The sequence below is a fragment of the Oryctolagus cuniculus genome, chromosome 21 (genome assembly GCF_051225735.1).
Source record: "Oryctolagus cuniculus isolate XC-2025 breed Fujian yellow rabbit chromosome 21, ASM5122573v1, whole genome shotgun sequence".
NCBI lineage: Eukaryota > Metazoa > Chordata > Mammalia > Lagomorpha > Leporidae > Oryctolagus > Oryctolagus cuniculus.
In genome coordinates this window covers 14,180,750-14,200,552 of record NC_142887.1, presented here as the reverse complement: position 1 = coordinate 14,200,552, position 19,803 = coordinate 14,180,750, and the positions used below count along the sequence as shown (strand labels likewise).

At 59.2% G+C, this 19,803-nt stretch overlaps 1 protein-coding gene and 1 long non-coding RNA gene across 4 annotated transcripts in view; one reads left to right on the top strand and one right to left on the bottom strand.

The window, feature by feature from the left end:
* Positions 1 to 1,749: 1,749 nt before the first annotated feature.
* Positions 1,750 to 19,803, bottom strand: part of OAS3 (2'-5'-oligoadenylate synthetase 3) — a 24,780-nt gene continuing 6,726 nt past the window's right edge. For 2 of the 3 annotated variants that reach the window (XM_070066236.2, XM_070066239.2), the window contains 13 exons: positions 19,377 to 19,615; positions 17,583 to 17,736; positions 16,963 to 17,301; positions 15,621 to 15,903; positions 11,965 to 12,140; positions 10,972 to 11,222; positions 10,555 to 10,699; positions 8,187 to 8,360; positions 7,195 to 7,480; positions 6,179 to 6,354; positions 5,637 to 5,875; positions 4,636 to 4,783; positions 1,750 to 4,467 (listed from right to left, as the gene is read on the bottom strand). In XM_070066236.2, the coding sequence (XP_069922337.2) occupies positions 4,456 to 4,467; positions 4,636 to 4,783; positions 5,637 to 5,875; positions 6,179 to 6,354; positions 7,195 to 7,480; positions 8,187 to 8,360; positions 10,555 to 10,699; positions 10,972 to 11,222; positions 11,965 to 12,140; positions 15,621 to 15,903; positions 16,963 to 17,301; positions 17,583 to 17,736; positions 19,377 to 19,615 (2,622 nt within the window). In that variant the 3' untranslated portion in view covers positions 1,750 to 4,455. The remainder of the gene's footprint in view (positions 4,468 to 4,635; positions 4,784 to 5,636; positions 5,876 to 6,178; positions 6,355 to 7,194; positions 7,481 to 8,186; positions 8,361 to 10,554; positions 10,700 to 10,971; positions 11,223 to 11,964; positions 12,141 to 15,620; positions 15,904 to 16,962; positions 17,302 to 17,582; positions 17,737 to 19,376; positions 19,616 to 19,803) is intronic. The other variant, XM_070066237.2, reaches the window with a different exon arrangement.
* Positions 11,109 to 19,803, top strand: part of LOC149119830 (uncharacterized) — an 18,643-nt gene continuing 9,948 nt past the window's right edge. The window contains exon 1 of the long non-coding RNA XR_016227069.1: positions 11,109 to 11,247. This is a non-coding gene — a long non-coding RNA (uncharacterized LOC149119830). The remainder of the gene's footprint in view (positions 11,248 to 19,803) is intronic.

The following is a 19,803-nucleotide window of genomic DNA, read 5'->3' as shown; positions in this document are numbered from 1 at the left end:
AACGGGGAGTGACTGCGGGTGGGTTTCGGTCTCCTTCCCGGGTGGAGAACCTTCTGGAACTCCCACGTGACCTGGCTCAGCCTGTGAGCATGGCAACCAGAGCCCGTGTGAACGCAACGCACTGAAACCCCAGAGTTCCACACTTCCAAAGGGCGACGGTCAGGGTGTGACAGCTCAATAAAAATGTCAAATTAAAAATTTAAAGATTGCAAATTACGACACCACCATGCTCTCTCTGGAGCCCTGCCCTCCTCTGCACCTGCCTGGCCTTTGTCTCCCTCCGCCTGGCCTCTGTCTCCCTCCGCACGTGGCCTTCAGGGCTGGTGGCCGCCTCTGGCCTCCTGGCTTTTTTTCCCAGGGTCCTGGTTGTCACCGCCCCCTGCCCCCACCGCCCCCTAGCCTGTTTACGTGCCGGCCCCAGGTGGATGGGACACTACAGGCTTCCCAGTGTTTTCCCATGGGCTGGGGACAGGCGTGGAGACAGGTGAGGCTGCTGAGAGTTCTGGCTATTCCACTTCCTGCTCATGCACCTGGGGAACAGCCCACGATGTCCCAAGCACCCACGAGGGACGCCCGGACGGAGTTCTGGGCTCCTGGCTTTGGCCTGGCAATTAGACTCAGCATCTGGGAGGTGGGCACCGAGAAGCGAGCCAGCGGATGGACGACCTCTCCCCCGCTCGCCGTCACTCTTTCAAACAAACACATCTTTAAGGATATAGATTGGCTGGGCCCTTCAACCCTGCTCTCCCTCGCCACTCTCGCGTGCCGATTTTCCACATGAGAGTCGCTATCAGCTTGTCTGGGTCCAGAGAAAGGCACATGGGGGGTGTTCTTAGGGCAATCTTTTTTTTTTAAATTTTTTTTAGAGCTGAATAAAAGGTTTATTAGTGCAGTTGACACCATGGAACAGCACACACAAGACAACCAGCAAACTGCAGGACTCTGGTGCCAGAAGAGGGAGGGGAGCCTGGATGGAGCTTCCTGGCCCCGTCGGAGGGTGGCAGCAGGAGTCTGGGCCTAGGGGAGGGAGGCAGGGGCAGAGGGGGCTGGAGGAAATGTAGTGACCAGGCTAGCTTAGTTTCCGAATTCCTGAGCACGGTGTCCTGGAGCCGGGACACCTGACTGTTCTCCACGCCCCTCAAGCTGTATCCCTCTACCCCGGTCCCAGTGGAGTCATCCGCTACCCAGACCCACGGTAAGCTGGCCTGGAATAAGACTCCCAAAAGAGCAGCCATTACATGATGGGGAGGAGCCCGCCTACTGCCCCGTCCTGATCGTGCTCGGCCAGTCACCCCAGGGGTCCAGGAATGCCCCAGGTGGCCCGCGACAGTCCTTTGAGGGGCACAGGTGAAGCAGAACACGGCGCTTACTTACAGACATAAACGCAATTTCTACCCCATTTTCCCGGTGAAGCTTAGAACCCAGTTGCATAGCTCCATTCATTCTGCCTTCAGAATTAATACTCTAAATCCGGTTCTACAGTGAGACCCTGGAAGGGTCAGGAACGGATTTCTCCAGGGGGCACAGGCACCGCTGCAGGACGGTCGTGTCCCTCGTGGGAGTGGAGGAAGCTCCTCAATTCAGATGTGCTCTGAGGGCTGGCGGTGGCCAGCCAAGGACTCCCCTGGCTCTTTCCTAGATAAAGCCGGAGGCTGTACTGAAAAGGCCAAGTGTCGAGGAGACCCCATCCCTGTCCCACCCTGTCCAGACCCCCCCCCCCACAATAGGAACAGCAAAAGAAGTTTCAAGTTTTGTTGATTTTTTTTCCTTTCTTTTCTTTTTTTTTATTTTTATTTTTTTATTTATTTATTTTTGACAGGCAGAGTGGACAGTGAGAGAGAGAGATAGAGAGAAAGGTCTTCCTTTGCCGTTGGTTCACCCTCCAATGGCCGCCGCGGCCGGCGCACCGCGCTGATCCGAAGGCAGGAGCCAGGTGCTTTTCCTGGTCTCCCATGGGGTGCAGGGCCCAAGCACTTGGGCCATCCTCCACTGCACTCCCTGGCCACAGCAGAGGGCTGGCCTGGAAGAGGGGCAACCGGGACAGAATCCGGCGCCCCGACCGGGACTAGAACCTGGTGTGCCGGCACCGCAAGGCGGAGGATTAGCCTAGTGAGCCGCGGCGCCGGCCTTTTTTCCTTTCTTAAAAAAATAAGTAAATAAATTAAATTGCCAACAATGTGGCTGGGCTAGAAACTAGGGTAGCCGTGACCAGGCCATTCTAAAAAAAAAAAAAAAAAGAAGACGACGAAGGTAGGGCGCACAGGTGAGGTTTGTGAAATATAAACAAATAATGGCCAAAGGGAATTATCAAAATAACTAACTACACTCACAGGGCTGGAGAGGGTCTAGGGACCGCTGGTGGCCCGGGCCCCGAGGCACAGTGCCAGCACGTTTCAGCAAAAGCCAGGGAGCAGCTTACAGCTGGGCATACAAGTCAGGGCAATCACTTTTAAAAAATATGTATTTACTTGAAAGTGAGCGTTACACAGAGAGAGGAGAGGCGGGGTGGGGGCAGGTCTTCAATCCGCGGATTCACTCCCCAACTGGCCGCAGCGGTCAGAGCTGTGCCGATCTGAAGCCAGAAGCTTCTTCCAGGTCTCCCACGTGGGTGCAGGGACCCAAGACCTGGGCCATCTTCTACTGCTTTCCCAGGCCATAGCAGAGCTGGATCGGAAGTGGAGCAGCCGCGACTCGAACGAGCCCCCATGTGGGATGCCGGCACTGCTGGCAGCGGTTTTACAGGCCCCTAGGGCAATCTTTAAACACATAACTCAGCAGAGGGAGAATCAACATCTTTATGAGGTCAAGTCCTTCCATCCAAGGGTGAGGCTGCACCAGGAAGTCCCCAGGAGCCACAGTGGGGCCACTGGGCCAACACCAGGGTGGCTTCTGTCAGCGACCAAGGAACTGGGATGAAATGTGCCCCTCCCTGCTCAGATCAGCAAGTCCTGCTCTCTGCCGGCCCAGGCGACAGCCCCTCCTCACACCACACACCCAGCATCCCAACCTCACCTCTCGGAAGGGGAGGCCCAGAGCCTGTGTGGCGGCGAGGGAGGGGTCACTTGGGGCCCTGAGCCGGTGAGGGGAAGCTGAGACCTGATGTTCAGGTGTGCCCAGAGTGCCCCTGGTGCCCGGAGCGTCTGCGCTGGTTTGGGTGGGGGTTTGAATGGGAAAACGAGATTCCCAAAGGCCCCCGTGTTGGGGGGGTCTGGGTCCCAGTGAGGTCACATGGGAGATGGGACCCTCCCAGACCCTGGCTGGTTCTCAGGAGAAACTGCTAAAGAAAGAGCAGGCTCGGCCCTGCCCAGCCCCCACTGGCCACAGAGGTCTGGCCTTGAGACCGGTGACCCGTGGTGGCTCTGCCTGCTGCTCCACCAGCCTGTCCAGTGCTCTAGGGCAACTCTCCTTTGTTCAATGTTCCTGGACTGCTTTTGGTGTCCAGGCTGAGCCTCGGGCAGCGTGGGCACTGCGGTTGGGTTTGAGGTCAGGAGTGCTGGTGGACCCGCCTGGCAGGGCAGAGAGAGACAGCCGAGCACTGCTGGGCTGGGCACTGGCCCAGGTTTAGGATCCAGGGAAGCAGAGTCCTATTGGTACCTTCCAGTTGGTTGGGAGAGAAGCCAGGCACCCAGGAAAAATCCCAGAAGTAAAACTGGGCCTGGGATCAAGACGTGTACACTGGAGGAGTGTAGCATGAAAGGCATAGAGAGGCGGTGCCAGCCAAAAGCCTCCCAGCAAGGGTCCCACGAGGGTCCACACTGCAGGCCCCCAGCAGACCCAGGCATGCTTCCTGGCTAGTAACTGAGCGGACAGGTCCTCAATAGCCAGATGCACACTGTACACTCATCTCCTTTCTGCGTCCAGGCCAGGCATTGCTAATCAATCATTTCCCCTACCATTTCATGGCAGACATCACTAATTGATTAGGACACTTTTCTCAGACAAATATCTGTTCTTCAAAAATCCTTCACCTCACAGTGCTCCAGGCACTCAATTGACTGCAGCTAACAAATAAAGGAGAGGCTGCTGGAGGCAGGAATGGGTCCCAGCAGGTGGAGGGCGCCAGGGAGCCGGAAGGCAGCCTCAGCGAGGGTGGGACGAGGCTGGAATCGGGGAGGCGATGGAGAAGCTGCACACGAGGCTGGTGTGCGGGTGTGCAGGCCTCAGTGTGCAGGGGCAGGGGCAGGGGCAGGGCAGGGGCGGGGCAGGGCAGGGCAGCGGTGGAGTTTCAAGAACCTCAGTGGGGCTGGGTACGCAGAGTGGACTGAGGGCAGGGCTGGGACGTGGGGAGATCAGATGGAGGCTGGGTTGAGGAGGACAGCGTGTGTGCGCGCACACACACACACACACACGTGCACACACACATCCAGGTGCATCCAGCAGGGGGCCTGCATCTCCCCACTCCGAGGGCTGGTGTCTGCTTCTGTCCATCCAGTAGGACAGCTGACCATCTGGGCTTCACACAGCCGCCTGCGAGGGAGGGGTTAAAGTACTGGTTACTCCCAACCTTTCTGCAGAGGCTGCATGACCAGGCAGGAAATGGAGCCACAGGGGCACGCCTGGGCCCTGCCCACTTGTGAGGACCCATCCCCTCCCCCGCCCCGAGGGTGCTCCTTCCTCTGCACCACAAACTCTCACCTTCACTGGCCATGGCTGGATGGGGGTGCCGTCCCTGTCCATGCAGCACAGGGAGGACATGTAGGTGGCGGCCTCCTTGGCCAGCAGGTCCCAGCGGGCACTGTGGCCCAGGTTGCCAGTTGGGTCAGCCGGATCCAGGATGATGGGCCTGCAATCCCCATCTGGGTCAGACTCTTTCCCAGCATCCACCTGCTGTCGGTTGGACTATTCTCTCTCTCACCTAACACCCTACTGGGGCCAGGGGTGGGACTCAGAGACACCCCTCTACCCCGACCATGCTCCAGGCACTCCCTCTAGGGCAAGGATAGAAGAGAAGCTACATTGGTCCACCTTCCCACTCTGCACCCATGCAGACATCACTAAGGAATCACAGCATGACTGCCCACCCCTTCTGCATGCGGAGCAGGCATTGCTAATTGATCACAGCACTAGCTGCACTACTCTCCCCACCACTGACTGATGAGGGTACTCTTTCCAGCTGAGCATAGTCATGACCCCAGAATCCTTTTCAACACATCGCTGTAAGGGGCTACCACCTGCTGGCTGGAGACCCATCAGGAATCCACAATCTGTTATCTCTGTACCCGTTTTGGAGGCAGGCAGAAAGGCCAAGGCTCCTTAGATCAGCCAGTGGGCTGACAGGCAGGGTTGCCAGATTGAACAAATGCTAACACAGGATGCCCAGATAAAACAGAGCTTCGGGTAACTAAGAAGTGTGTCTCAGGAGCATGAACACATCCCAGACAGCACATGGGACCCGCCGACACTAGGAAAGCCATGCACTGCTTTTCTGAAATCCAGTGGAACCTGAGGTCTTGAACTTCATCCGGCAGCGCTACTCACAGGAGAACAGGAAGCTGCCTGCTCACCACCCACGGCCAGGAGAGGACCCAGCTCCAGAAAGAAAGGCCTGCTGTCCCTGCTCAGGGCCTGCGGGAGGTGGGTAGAGGGCGGGACCCGGGCCTGAGACTCCGGGCCGGCGGGGAGGGGCGGACCCGGACCTGGGTTTTTGTAGCTGCAGTTCCAAGAAGTCTCTGATGGTCTTGTCCTCCCTGTCGTAGTTGAGCGTCCAGTAGACGCGGAGCTGGCGGTACTGGCTGACCAGCTCCAGGACCGTGCGGAAGCCCTCAGCCATGCTGAACTGGGCATCCCGACCGGCCTGCTCCCACGCGTACACCGTCAGGAGCTCCAGCCCGTGCTGGGGGGGCAGGGAGCCCCTTCCCTTGGGCATCTTGTTGCACTGGGGAAGAGGAGGAGAGAGTGCTGTCCATGCGGGCAATGGTGAGGTATGGGAGGAGCCTTCCAGAACCCCCAAACCCACCGAACACCTGCATGCGCCAGACGCCTCGCCATGCATGACCCCGTCCAAGCCCGGGACACAGTTTAGTCCCCTCACTTTCCAGACAAGAAAACCGAAATCCTCCAAGCCAGGCTATACCCCTCATCCTGCTCCCCCAACCCAGGGTGTCCCTGTGTGTGTGTGTGTGTGTGTGTATGTGTGTGTGCGCGCACGCACGCAGGGGCGGGGGCGTCCGAGACCAACCTGCCGGTACCAGTACTTCACCAGGCGGATCAGACTCTTGAGCTTGGTGGGCCGGGACACGATGAAGTCCCGCTGCAGCTCCGTGAAGCAGGTGGAGAACTCGCCCGCGTGGCTGTAGCTGCGGATGAGGTCGACGTAGACCTGAGAGCTGGGCCTGGAGCCAGGGACCAGCTGGCCTGCAGATGGGACCAAGGGCACGGTCACTCCACGTCCCAGAGGGGCCCGGCGGGGCTGACCTGGGGCGGACTTCTGAGAGCCTATGCTTCGGTGTTCAAACGTTCGGGTGGCCTGGGGCCTGCTGGGAGCCCCGGGTATATTTTGGGGGGGACAGACAGCTGTGGCACGGCCCAGCATGACAGCCCCGGGGGACTCACTTCCTCTCTGTCCCCTTCCAAGGCAGAGAAAGGCTCAGCTGGAGCTGACATTTCTTTGGGGCCTCCAACACTGGCTCATCTCTAATAGACAGGGAGTAGATCTCACTCTTGAGTGCACCTGCCCGTGCGCATGCGGGAACGGCCTGTGGCGCAGTGTTCACATCACCATCCCTGCTCTGGGAAGGGAGCACAGGAAGACTCCAGCACACTTCCACACAGAGCCCCCTGCTGCTTCTTGGCCCCCAAAACTCAGGAGCCAAACACACCCAGAAGTGCGGGATTTTCTCGCTCTGCCAATTGCAAGAGATTTGCACCTGTTTGGCTCAGGGCTTTATCCGCCGTGCCTGGAAGGGCACCCAGCACGGAGTAGGTACCTCCTGGATGAATGAGTGAATGGGTCTGCCCGGGCAGGTCACCCAGCCTGCTGGGGGCGTGGCTGGGGCGAGAGCCCAGCTTGGGGCCACTGCGAATCAGGAAAAGGCGCCCTTCCCGCCGGACCCTTTGCAGGAAAGCCGTGATGCAGCCACACATCTGGAAGGCCTGCCCCCGGAGACAGGTCTGGCCTGGTAGCTGTGCAGTGCACAACTCCCACAACTGTCCCCGCTCCTGCTCTTCCTCAGGCCTGTGCCTGGGCACCCTCACCCAGGGCGTCAAAGGCAGGCAGCACGTCGAAGTCCACGCTCTGGTCCAGCATGGTCGGGGACGACAGCGAGAAGCTCAGCACGCGGGGGTTCTCCCACTTGGAGATCTCGAACTTGACCTCGAACTGCCGCTCCTGCTGACACGCCTCCAGCTGGGCCCGGATCTCCGCGATGACCTCGGCTCTCCGGTTGCCCTGCTCGCTGAACTGGCCGAAGCAGCTGAGGAAGACCACCAGGTCGGCGTCCGAGCGGCCTCGCAGCGCCGTGCCTTTGGCTGAAGAGCCGCCCTGCGAAGCACAAGGCAGGCAGCTTGGCCCCGGGTGCCGTCCTCCTGGCCCTGGGCTCTGGATTCCGACCTGGCGCCCCGCGGCACGACCTCGGCCTTGCAGCTGTGACGCGGCACAGCCGTGAGGAGGAGGAGCTGGGTCAGAACCTCCTCCCTCTGTCACGTGTGGCGGCTGGAGGGGACTTCGGGGTTTTGTGTCACTTTCTCGGCTGCCTCTCTCTAGCTTGCACGCACGGCACATGCCGTGGCTGGGCCCCTCCCTCAAGACAGAATTGACCTTTGTGTGTCTGGGGGGTTTCCAAGACCCTCTGTGAGTCCTGGGTGAAGCCGGCGCTGAGGACCAGCGAGTCAAGCCACCCTCTCAAGGGTTACGGGTGAGGATCAGAGAGGGGAAGGTGTTTGCCTGGGGCCACACAGCAAATTGCAGGCCTGAGTGTTTTCACTGACCTGCTCCCCGTGGAGCTGACCTGGGTCTCCCTGTGTCTCTCTAACTGTGGCTGAGGTTGGGCCTGGTGCAGGGGCCAGTGCGACATTTGCCCATGCCAGCGGCCTCCTGGCTGTCTTTGCGGGAACCACCCTCCCCCGACACTCTGCCCAAGAGGTGTGGGAGGGGCCCCTCCACCACCTGATCCTGGCCGGGGCGGGGGCGGTGGGGGGTGTCACAAGCCCGCAGGACCCTCCTGACGGCAGCTCCGGGGGCTCCTCACCTTGACCACCTTGAGCACTTTGATGGGCGAATTCCGGAAGCAGTTTTCCCGCAGGAAGGAGCAGATGGCGTTGACAGCCTTGTTCACCTGAGCCAGGAACTGGCGGTTGGGCTGCAGAAATTCGCTGATGAACTTGTCGAGGTCCGCGGCTGGGGTTTGGTGAAGCAGAGCCGGCTGCAGAGAGAGCCCGGGGTGGGGCGTGGGGGTGGCTCGTGATGGGTAGCCCAGCGTGCACCCAAGCCTGCCCCTTGCTAGCGGCTGAGGACAAGGCTCCCACCGTCTCCCACATCCGCCTTCCCAGCTGGACCTGAGTTCGAGTTCTGGTGCCGGCACCGATGCATTGCCTGTTTCCCCGCCTTTAAATGGCACAGTGAGGCCCTGCTCTCACGGCACTGCCTTGAGACCCCACTGGAAACGTCACAGGGTGGACACTCTGCCTGGTGGTTAGGACATCCCGGGGCACCCATAGCCCATATTCGAGGTCTAGGGTCAAGTGCCAGCACGGCTCCTACTGCTAGTGCACACCCGGGGAGGCGCAGCGATGAAGGTTCAGGCCGCCATCTCTCTGCATCGAGTTCTGGGCTCCATGTTTGGGCCTGGCCCAGCCCTGTTTGGGGAGCGAATTGGTAGATGGGAGATCTCTCTCTCTCTCTGCCTCTCAAATAAATAAAATAAACAAAAAATTAAAACATTATTTCTGCTATGACCTGGATGTGGTTTGTCCCCCAGAGGTGGTGGGCTGCAGGCTTGGTTCTTGGTGTGGCGGGTCCTTTAAGAGGCGGAGCTTAGCCTTTCGCCTCACTGCTCTCCCGAACACAGGATGGCTCACTAGCTCTCTGGGAGCCACCTGTGCAAGGCCGGCCAGGGTCCTCGCTCGGGCCTGTCTGAGCAAACAAGTGGCCAGGTGCCGCCACCGTGTCCGTCCAGACGAGGACAGAGGCTTCATTACATTGGGCTCCGTGACTTCCCCGAGCAGATTCTCCAAGACATCAACACTAAGGGAAATCATGCGAGCTCTTGGTACACAAAGAGCTGCAATTTGTGAAAAGCAAGAAAAGAGGCGGAGCCCGGCAGGGTCTCTGGGGGCCCTCGAAAGGGGTGCGCTCGTCCTCACCGGGGCCTGAGTTCTCCCAAGGGTGAGCCCGACCCTGAACCACTCTGGCTCCCTGGCTTCCTGTCTCGGGCACCTGCACCACCTGGTGTGTCCGTTCTGAGTTAAGGAGGAAGAATTAGGGTGGGGACTTGGCCCAACTGTGGTGGGGAGGAGGTGGGGCTGGCGGGAAGTCTTTAGGGCTGGGGGTGGGGTGCAGCGCTATGGCGTAGTAGGCTAAGCCTCCACCTGCGGCACCAGCATCCCATATGGGCGCCAGTTCACATCCAGCTGCTCTACTTCCAATCCAGCTCTCTGCTGTAGCCTGGGAAGGAAGTAGATGGTGGCCCAAGCCCTTGGGCCCCTGTACCCACATGGGAGACCTGGAAGAGGCTCCTAGCTCCTGGCTTTGGATTGGTCCAGCTCCAGCCGAAACAGCCATTTGGGAAGTGAACCAGAAGATGGAAGACCTCTCTCTCTCTCTCTCTTCCTCTCTTTGTCTGTAACTCTGCCTCTCAAATAAATAAAACTCTTAAAAAAATAAAAAGGACTCTGGGCCTGCCTGGGAGGATTTATTTGACTTCAAGTTCTGGCCAGCCGTCCCCTCTCTGCTTCCTGGCTCACCGCGTGGTCGTTCCTCCACGCCTGCCATGACCAGACGCCCTGGGGCCGCCCGATCCTGGACCCCACCCTCCAAACTAGAAGTTTGTCCACCTTTTGTTTCCCAGGAAGCTCCTCCCAGGCATCCGAGTTAGGGCAACCGCAGCAGACGAAGGCGCCATCTGCCATGTAGGCCTCAACAGGGCCGAGCTGACGCCACGCCCCCGAGCTCCGAGCTATATAAACCCCTTTTCATATAAAGTTGAGCAGCCTCAGGTATTTCGTTATAGTAGCAGAAAACGAACAAATGCAATATGGCATCGGGAGCTGCCGATGGCTTAGGTCTCAGCCTGGTCTTCCCAGAAACAGGCCCGAGGCAGGGATTCCCATGCATGCGGCTGGCGGGGGCAGTGCCAGGGAGAAGCAGAGCAGCAGGGGGTGGGGGCCGGGAAGGAGCTCAACGAGCTGGGAGCTGAGCTGGAGACAAGGCTTTGCTTTGGAGCAGGAAGTGCGTCATAGAATTGCCCCCGCGTTTTGCACCGCTGGATGGGTAGCGCAGGTCCCGGAAGCGGGCACTGGAGGCCAGCAGCAGCCCGTGCTCCCTGCAGCCCCAGGACGCAGGCACCAGCCACTAAGGTGGACCTGGGAGCTCCCGCCCCCCCAGGTCCCGTCTCTCACCAGCACGTCCCAGGGCTGCACGGCTGTCCCGTCTCCACTCGTAAAGCAGGCTTGTGTCCCCAGGGCCGCCGCTTCGCGGGCCAACAGCTCCCAGTTGCCCTGGCCCACATTCCAGGTGGGGTCAGCAGGGTCCAGGATCAGAGGTCTAGGGGCAGAATGGTGGGCAGGGGTGGGGCAGGAGGGCGTCAGCGGAGGAGCAGGTGGTGAGAGGCACCAGGAAGGAGGGCGAAGTGGGGCGTGACCTTGTCGTCTTTATCAGAAAGCTAGGGGCGGCCCCTATTTGAGAAATAGTCTCCTGTTGGTGCTACTAAAACTGGCCCTGGTTTCCTCGGAGGAGCAAAGGGGCTGGCCCCCTCTGGACACACTGACTCCAGAGTGACAAGGGCGGCAGGAGGAGGAGAGGGAAGCGGCCTGCACCTGGGTTTCCGAAGCTGGCCAAGAAGGTGGGTCCTCACAGCCGGGTCCTCGATGCCGTAGTTGAGCGTCCAGTAGACACAGAGCTGCTGATGCTGCCGGACAAGCTCCAGGACGGTGCGGAGGCCCTCGGCCATAGGGAAGCGATCCTTCCCGCAGCCCTGCTCCCAGGCAAAGATGGTCAGGAGCTCCAGGGCGTAGGCTGGGGGCAGAGAGGCGCTGGCTGGCTGCTTTCCTGTGTCCTGAGCCGCAACCTGCATCACCCAAGGCCAAGCAAAGGTCAGTGCCTGTGGGCATCTAACCGCTGACGGGGCGGGGTGGGGGGAGCAGGTGTTATATACGACAGAAGCACCGCGCGAACGGAACCTTGCAGATGGCCCCCATGACGCTTCTTATTTCATAGGAGGCTACACTTGAGTCTGGGGGAGGGTGGTGACTCGTCCAAGGTCACAGCACAAGGCTGGGGGCTCCCACTTGGCCTGTTGCCTGGGCGCTTCCTCCCAGGGGTCTATGGGGGTGGGTGTGCAAGGTACCCCTCTGGGTACCCCAGCACCCATCCTGCCCGTGAGCTGAGGGTGGAGTTCACTCGTTGTTCCACACACGAGTGCAACAGTGCAAGTGGGCGTTTGGGGAAGTGTTTAGTTAGCTGCGAAGTACGCCCAGGATTTATTAGCAAAACCGACGAAGACGATGGGGGGACAGCCCAAGCTGAGACTTGGAAGTGGGGGGACACAGGGCATTGGCAGTGTGAGGAGAGGGGAGAAATGGGTGGTCTGGGCAGGCACAGTGAATGCCAGCTACAAGAAAGGGACTTTGACCCGACCGAGAGATGCTATGGTCTGAGCAGGAAATGGAGCATGTCAGAGGTGGTCCTTCCGCTCTGACGGCCAATAAGAAACAACGGAAGGGGCGGGGGGCTGTGAGAGCAGGAGCTGATTGGCCGAGGCGGTTGTCATCACAGCAGCGGCTTCCTGGGAGGCGCGAGGGGGTGCTCACCCGGCGGTACCAGTGTTTGACGAGCAGGATGAGGTTCTTCAGCTTGACCGGGCGCGTGTTCACGAAGCTCCGGCGCAGCTCGGCGAAGCAGGCCGCGTGCTCGCCCCCCTGGCAGCCACTGCCCAGGAGGGCGGAGTAGACCTGGGGCTTGGGTTTGGCGCCAGCTCCGAGCTGCCCTGGGGGAGGTGTGACACACCTGAGTGCCAATCTGAGGACGGCGGCCTGGGCCTATGGGTGGAGGGCTCACTAATCCACGTTAATTACACGCAGCAGCAGCCAGCAGCACCCGGAAACGTTGGTGACGATCAGAACTGCGCTTCTGGCTAATCCTCCTCCTTGCGGCGCCCGCACGCCGGGTTCTAGTCCCGGTCGGGGCGCCGGATTCTGTCCCGGTTGCCCCTCTTCCAGGTCAGCTCTCTGCTGTGGCCAGGGAGTGCAGTGGAGGATGGCCCAAGTGTTTGGGTCCTGCACCCCATGGGAGACCAGGAGAAGCACCTGGCTCCTGTCTTCAGATAGGCACGGTGCGCTGGCCATGGCGGCCATTGGAGGGTGAACCAACGGCAAAGGAAGACCTTTCTCTCTGTCTCTCTCTCACACTGTCCACTCTGTCTATAAAAAAAAAAAAACAAAAACCTACGCTTCTTTTCAAGCATCAAATATGAACCGGATACTCTTCGACCCGTTTCTCCAGTCCGCCCAAGGATTCTCGCGCACACGTGTGCTCTCTCTCTCTTTGTCACTCTGCCTTTCAAATAAAAAAGGATTTTATTTCTTTGCAAGGCAGAGTGACAGAGCAGCAGAGACAGAAAGATTCCCCAAATGGCGGCAACAGCCTGAGCTGGGCCAGGCCAAAGCCAGGAGCCAGGAGCTTCTTCCGGTCCCCCACGTGAGTGCAGGGATTCGAGTACTTGGGCCAACCTCCGCTGCTTTCCCAGGCCACAGCAGAGAGCTGGATCGGAAGAGGAGCAGCCGGGACTCGAACTGATGCTCCATCCAGTACAGGAGCCCTCTGCGCTACAATGCCAGCCACAAATAAATGCATCCTTTTAAAAAAAATTACAAGCCACACAAGGAAATGAATCACCATGAGGGAGGGTCAGGTGATGCGGCAGAGGACAACCAGCACTTCCAGAATTTGAGACGAGAGGACAACCTGAGAGACTAAGCACGTGTCAACTTACGACAGAGAAAAGAAACTGAAACCACAAGGACAAGATTGGAGTTTGTGAGCAAACAGCAGGTTGATCTGAGAAAGACAGACATCGAACTTCTAGAAATGGAAAAGTCAAGTCACTGAAATAAAAAATATCACTGATCGGTTGCCGGTCAAGTGCAGTTGAAGAGAGCGAACTACAAGGTAGGTCTGAACAGCCGAGAGGCAGGCAGCTCAGGAAGATACAGAGATGGGGAAAATGAGAGACGGAGACACGGGAGCTGGAGCCGGGAAGCATCTCAGGGAGTCCCGGAAGCACGGAGCCGAGGAAGCAGGGGAGAGGCAATGCTCCGAGGGCCCCGGGAAGACACGTTCCTAAAGCTGACGGGAGAACTGAGTCCAGCAGACTCCTCGGGTGTGCAACAGGGGCCAGCAGCCTGCAGGCGGCGGGAAAACAAGCGTCAAACCCTGCAAGCTGGGGGGCAAAAGGGCTGGGTCTTCTTGCCACTCATGCACCTGCCCGACCAGGATCCAGAAGGAACTGGAAATCGGAAGTCCTGGAGAGGGGAAAAACCTGTTGACTATTGCACAGGTTTTAATTTGCTTAGATTATAAAAAAGTTGAAACAGAACAAATAGTGTTCCCTCCTGGGAGTGTCTGGAATTGCACTTGTGACTCATTAGCAAACTCTTCAAAGTCATTATCGTCTCTCTGTTCCGCGTTTGCGTTTTTGCTTTATGCTACTCATATGATGTCAGGGTTTGTGTCAGAACTGAGCTGGCCTGAAAATACAGGCTGGCAAAGGCTCACGAGGAAAACCCTAACAGAAGACGGAACACTGGGTAAAAGACCTTCGGATCACAGAAGTTCCAGAAATATTGGGCTAAGAGGAACAGTCTGATGAAGACAGAATAATGATGCCCTTACGTGTTCCAAACCACACAGCCGCACGATGCTAAACGCTGAAGTTTCCAGAATGGCAAGGATGGTGGGGGAGTGGAAAAACTCGCCGTCAGAGCCGCAGGTCTTACGGACAGACAGAAGGAAAATACAAGGATAGTACAGATGTTAACAAAAACCATAACCACTGTAAAGGGCTCCGTGGGGCCCGCGCCCCGCGGTGGAAAGCAGGTGATCTTGGCAACCTAGGATGCATCAGCAGAGTCCAGAGAGCCAACCTCACAAGGGGATATTTTCTGACCACAGAAATGCAGATGCAAAGGGCAAACAGCCCAACAAGCCCTAAGACGCTCCTCTGTAGACCCACTTCCAGACACGCACAGAGCAAAGAACAACGGACGGCACGGAGCGAGGGGCGCGAAATCTGTAGCCTGGAAATGATCAGAGCGACCCACGCTGGCCCGGCGCTGGGGCACGGTAGGTTAATCCTCTCCCTGCAGTGCCGGCATCCCTTATGGGCGCCAGTTTGAGTCCCAGCTGCTCCACTTCCGATCCAGCTCTGCTGTGATCTGGGAGAGCAGTAGAAGATGGCTCAAGTCCTTGGGCCCCTGTATCCCAGTGGGAGACCAGGAAGAAGCTCCTGGCTCCTGGCTTCGGATCAACACAGCTTTGGTAGTTGCGGCCATTTGGGGAATGAACCAGCGGATGGAAGACCTCTCCCTCTCCCTCTCCCTCTCCCTCTCCCTCTCCCTCTCCCTCTGTCTCTCAGATAAATAAAATCTTAAAAAAAAAAAAATCCATGTGCAGGTGTGGCCCACACAGCTCCCATGCAACAAGAGTGGCAACAGGCCGGCGCCACGGCTCACTAGGCTAATCCTCCGCCTGTGGCGCCAGCACACCGGGTTCTAGTCCCGGTCGGGGCGCTGGATTCTGTCCCGGTTGCTCTTCTTCCAGTCCAGCTCTCTGCTGTGACCAGGGAGTGCAGTGGAGGATGGCCCAAGTCCTTGGGCCCTGCACCCACATGGGAGACCAGGAGAAGCACCTGGCTCCTGGCTTCGGATCAGCACGGTGCACTGGCCGGAGCGTGCTGGCTATAGCGGCCATTGGAGGGTGAACCAACGGCAAAGGAAGACCTTTCTCTCTGTCTCTCTCTCTCTCACTGTCCAATCTGCCTGTCAAAAAAAAAAAAAAAAAAAAAAAGTGGCAACAGCTTTGCGCCTATTAACACCGACGGCTGCTGAGCTAGGATTCACTTCCATGAGGTGGGAAGTCATTCCTGGTGCAAACCCCCTAAACTAAGGGAGGAAATTATCATATAAAAATTCTCTGAAAATCTTCCAGGTAGATACGATGAACTATTAACATGTAAAAAAAAAAAGAAACCTTCACTGGGATACATGGGTGTGTGATGCTTGAAACACTTCATAGTTTGGATCTTTGTAAAGTTAAAAGCATGAAATTGTGCTAAGATTTGGTGGTGATGATTTCGATTCTTCTACATCGTGTTCAGTGCTTGGTCAAGCAGGAGGCTTAGGACCACAGAGAGGATGCAGCCCCTCCCCCCTTACACGCTCCCTGCCCCGTGGGGCCTGGGCACCCTTACCCACGGCATCGAAGGCGGGCAGCAGGCTAATGTCCACACAGCCTTCTAGGGTCGAGGACTCCAGCCGGCACCGCAAAGCCTTGGCACCATCCTGCGCGGGGAACTTCAGGGTCAGGCCGGGCCCCGGCTCCCGGCACCAGGACTCCAGCTGGGTCCGCATCCCCGCAAGCACCTCTGCGCGGCTGGGGCCCTGCGCCGTGAAGTCAGTGAAGCAGTGGAGGAAGATGACGAGTTCCACGTCACAGCCACCCCTGAGGTCTGTTCCCCGGCCAAATGAGCCCCCCTGTGGAAGGAAGCGTGGCTCAGCCTGCTGACCCTCGGGGCCAGGCCAGGGCTCAGCCTGGGAGCCCCTCGACTGCGCCCCACCTGCAGGCTCTCGGACACCTGTCAGTGGGTCGGGTTGTGCCTGCCTGCACCTGCGCGACGATCCACGGCACCTGGGGCAGATGTGTGCGGCCAGATGTGTGCGGCCGCTACAGAGGGAAGCCGCAGCCGAGCGGGCCCGCAGGTGTGCTCTGCCGGCCTGTCTTGGTGGAGCCACCCACGGTTGATTCACTGATGCATCAAACGTTTACTGAGCACTTGAATATCTGCCGCGCGAATGAATCACCGGACGGGCGGCCGAGCCACGATACGCGTGAGTGGCCAAGAGGTTTCCACTTACCTCCTCGCTGGTGGAAGGCAGGCAGGGCCGGCCAAAGAACAATGCTGAGTGTTTGCAGAGGCACACAGAGCAGGCCAGGGGCCCGGGAGGGCCACAGAGATGGCGACTACAGATTGTGAGAAGGGGCTTGAAGGAGGGGAGGGAGAGAGCTGAGTGGGTGGAGGAAGAACATTCCAGAAAGAGAAGACAGCCAGACAGGAGGCCTTGATTGAGGCGGTGTTCAGAGCAGCCAGGGGCTGGTGAGGGGTGCGGGGTGCCCAGGGCCACAGCCAACAGGCCTGGAGGTCACCGTGTGACCCGGGGACAGGACGGCTCTCGTTCTTGTGACAAGGGCTTTAAAAAGCCATTACAAAAGCCTGGGGCTTACGTACACACCTGGTGCCCGACTCAACCATACTGGGATTTCAGAATGGCAGACAGGAGACTGGCTGTTTTTCACTCTAGCTGAGTGCACAGTGAATTACTGGGGCCTCAATAAAGACCTAGATCGTGCCCAGCTGCAGGCAAGCGGGGTGTGGGAGCGAGGCCAGGCGGCGGGGTTTTGAGCTGTGGCTGGGATGGACGTGCACCCCAAGTCAGGAGCCATCTCCAAGGCTCCCGGCCGCCGACTGGTGCTGTGGCAGCCCCTCCCGCCGGGCTTCCGCCCTGGGCCCACCGGCGCGGCCCTGCCCCACCCACCTTGCTCACTCTCGAGACCTTGTGGGCACACTTCTCCCGGAGGCAGCACAAGATGGCGTCGATGGCCTTCTTCACCTGCTCCTGGAATCGCGGGCTCGGCTTCAGGTGCTCCTGGATGAAGCGGTCCAGCTCCTTGGAGGGGATCTGAGCCAGGTCCATGGCCAGCCCCGCTGGACTCGGACTCGGACTGGGACCCGGGGCTGCCTCTGAGGGGCCCGGAGCTGGGCGGGGGGGCCCCGGGTGCATGGCGTCGAGTCTCTCGCCGTCCTCGGGGGTCCCCTGGCCAGGGTCGCGCTGGATGGGGTGGCCCAAATCGGAGCCCCCGGCACGTGGAAGGCCCTGGGTGGTGGCGGGAGGCGTTGGGTCACTCAGGGGCAGAGGTCTCCAGGTCTGCCTGTTCCCTGCCTGGCCCTTCCCTGGGCGCAGTCAGGCCACGGCCGGCCCACGGGGCACCTTCATGGGGATCAGGGACAGGTGCCTTCCTAGGGAAGCAGGAGACTGCCCGAAGACGCGGGTGCTCCGTCCTCCGAGCAGTCAGCTGGGGCTCAGTCAGACCCGCCTGCGGCCCCCCCACCCCCATCCCACTCCACTCCGCTGAGCACCAGGGAGACCCCGCTCACCGGCCCTTCCCAGGGCTGCACAGGGTCCCCGGTCCCCTGCAGAAAGCACGGGTGGTGGTAGCAGGACTCGGCCTCCAGGGCCAGCACCTCCCAGTGCCAGGTCGTCCCGTTACCCACATCCCACGTGGGGTCAGCCGGGTCCAGGATGACAGGCCTGCAAGCCCAGAGGGACAAGGATGTTGGCCGGAGGGTCAAGACGGGGGCTCCCGTCCCGACTCCGCTGCCTCCGAGCTGTGTGCCCTGGGGGAGGAGGCTTGCCTTCTCTGAGCAAAATGAGGAAAAGGACAACTGCCGCTCTGGAGGGCTGCTGTAGACATTAACTTGGAGCCGTGGTGTTGACCTTGGCTGCACTAGACGCTGGGGACCCTGGGTCACAGCCAGTGACTTAGCAATTATATTTCTAACTATACCAGGGTACTTCAAAAGCTTTGTGGAAATGGAATTAAAAAATAAGCTTACAGCCCGTGCCGTGGCATCACGGGCAAGCTGCCGCCTGCAGTGCCAGCATCCCATACAGGCACCAGTCCTGGCTGCTCTACTTCCGATCCAGTTCCCTCTTAATCTGCCTGGGAGAGCAGCAGCAGATGGCCTGAGTGCTTGGGCCCCTGCCACCCACATGGGGGACCTGGATGAAGCTCCTGGCTCTGGTCTGGCCAAGCTCTGGCCGTTGCAGCCATTTGGGGACTGAAAATGCAGATGGAAGCTCGCTCTCTCTCTCTCTCCCTCCCTCCCTCCCTCTCTCTCTGTCTCTTCTCTCTCTGTAACTCTGCCTTTCAAATAAATAAATCTTTAAAGAGAGAGAGAGAGAGAAGCTCATTTTGGGCAAAAAATTCAAAATCCATGCATAGTTTTTTATAACACATATTTCCCATGAGTTTCCTGAACACCCCTCATATAGGCAGCAGGTGCATGTGTGCACCAAAAAACACAAGCAAGGCTGAAAGAGCTGTGTCCGCAGTCCCTCCAAGCTGGAGACAACGCAGCGTCCGCCGGTGACAGGACGGAAGACAGTGGGGCGAGCTTGCTCAGTGGAATACGATACAGCACTGAAGAGGCAGGAGCCAGCTGCACGCACAGGTGCACACCCAGATCCCCAGGACTCGATTTGAGAAGGAAGTCAGCGGCAGGCAAGCCCGTGCTGAAGGGAGATCTCAGGAGGGGCAGAGCTGATGCGGAGAGCGACTTGGGGCACTGCTCAGGGTGCTCCTCTGGTGGGGGCCTCACTGGAATGCAGCATGCCACTTGCAAGTGCATCTCGTACAGCAGGAAATGCCCACGCATAAGACCTGGGGGGCTGGGCAGGCCCCAGGCTACTCTATTTGGAAGGCAGAGTTCCAGAGAGAGAGGGAGGGGGAGAGGGGAGAGAGAGATCTTCCACCCCCAGATGGTTGCAACAGTCAGGGCTGAGCCAGTCGGGAGCCAGGAGCCAGGAGCTCCATCCAGGACTCCCTCGTGGATGCAGGGGCCCATGCACGTGGGCCATGTTCCGCTGCCTTCCCAGGTGCATTAGCAGGGAGCTGGATCAGAAGCGGAGCAGCCAGTGCCAGGAACCGGTGCCCGTATGGGATGCTGGCATCACCATGGTGGCTTTACCTGCTGCACCACAGGGCCGGCCCCACGCTGGTGACTTTTAGCAGAATCTCCCAGGTGCCACACCCCACAAATCCGAGGATGCACGTGCAGTGTTGGCCCACACCCAAGCCCTGTGCTGGCATCACCTACGCCACGGTTGTGAGCGCCCTGTCACCCATGGCCCAGGCGCAGGAGAGCGGCCGGTGGCATCTTAGCATGTACCTGGGTCTCTTAAGCTGTCCCCGCAAGAACTGGCTGACAGCAGGGTCCTCAAAGCCGTAGTTGACGGTCCAGAAAACACACAGCTGCTGATAGCTTTGGATGAGGCCCAGCACGGTGCGGAGGCCCTGGGCCAGGCTGAAGGCGTCCTTCCCACAGCCCTGTTCCCAGGCAAAGATGGTCAGCAGCTCCAGGGCGTAGGCCGGGGGCAGCGTCCCCTCCCCAGCCTCCTTCGGGCACACCTGGAAAAGGGCGGGGCCAGAGGCTCAGAGAGGCGGGAAGAGAAGGGAGCACCCAGTCAGCTCCCCAGGGACAGGCCCTGTATTCCCAAGGCACCTGGCCTCTCTCCCTGCCCTCGCTGCTGCCGGCTGCAGTGGCAGAAAAAGCTATGAGTTTCCAGCACCTGGCAGGCAGGCGGAGAGAAGACAGC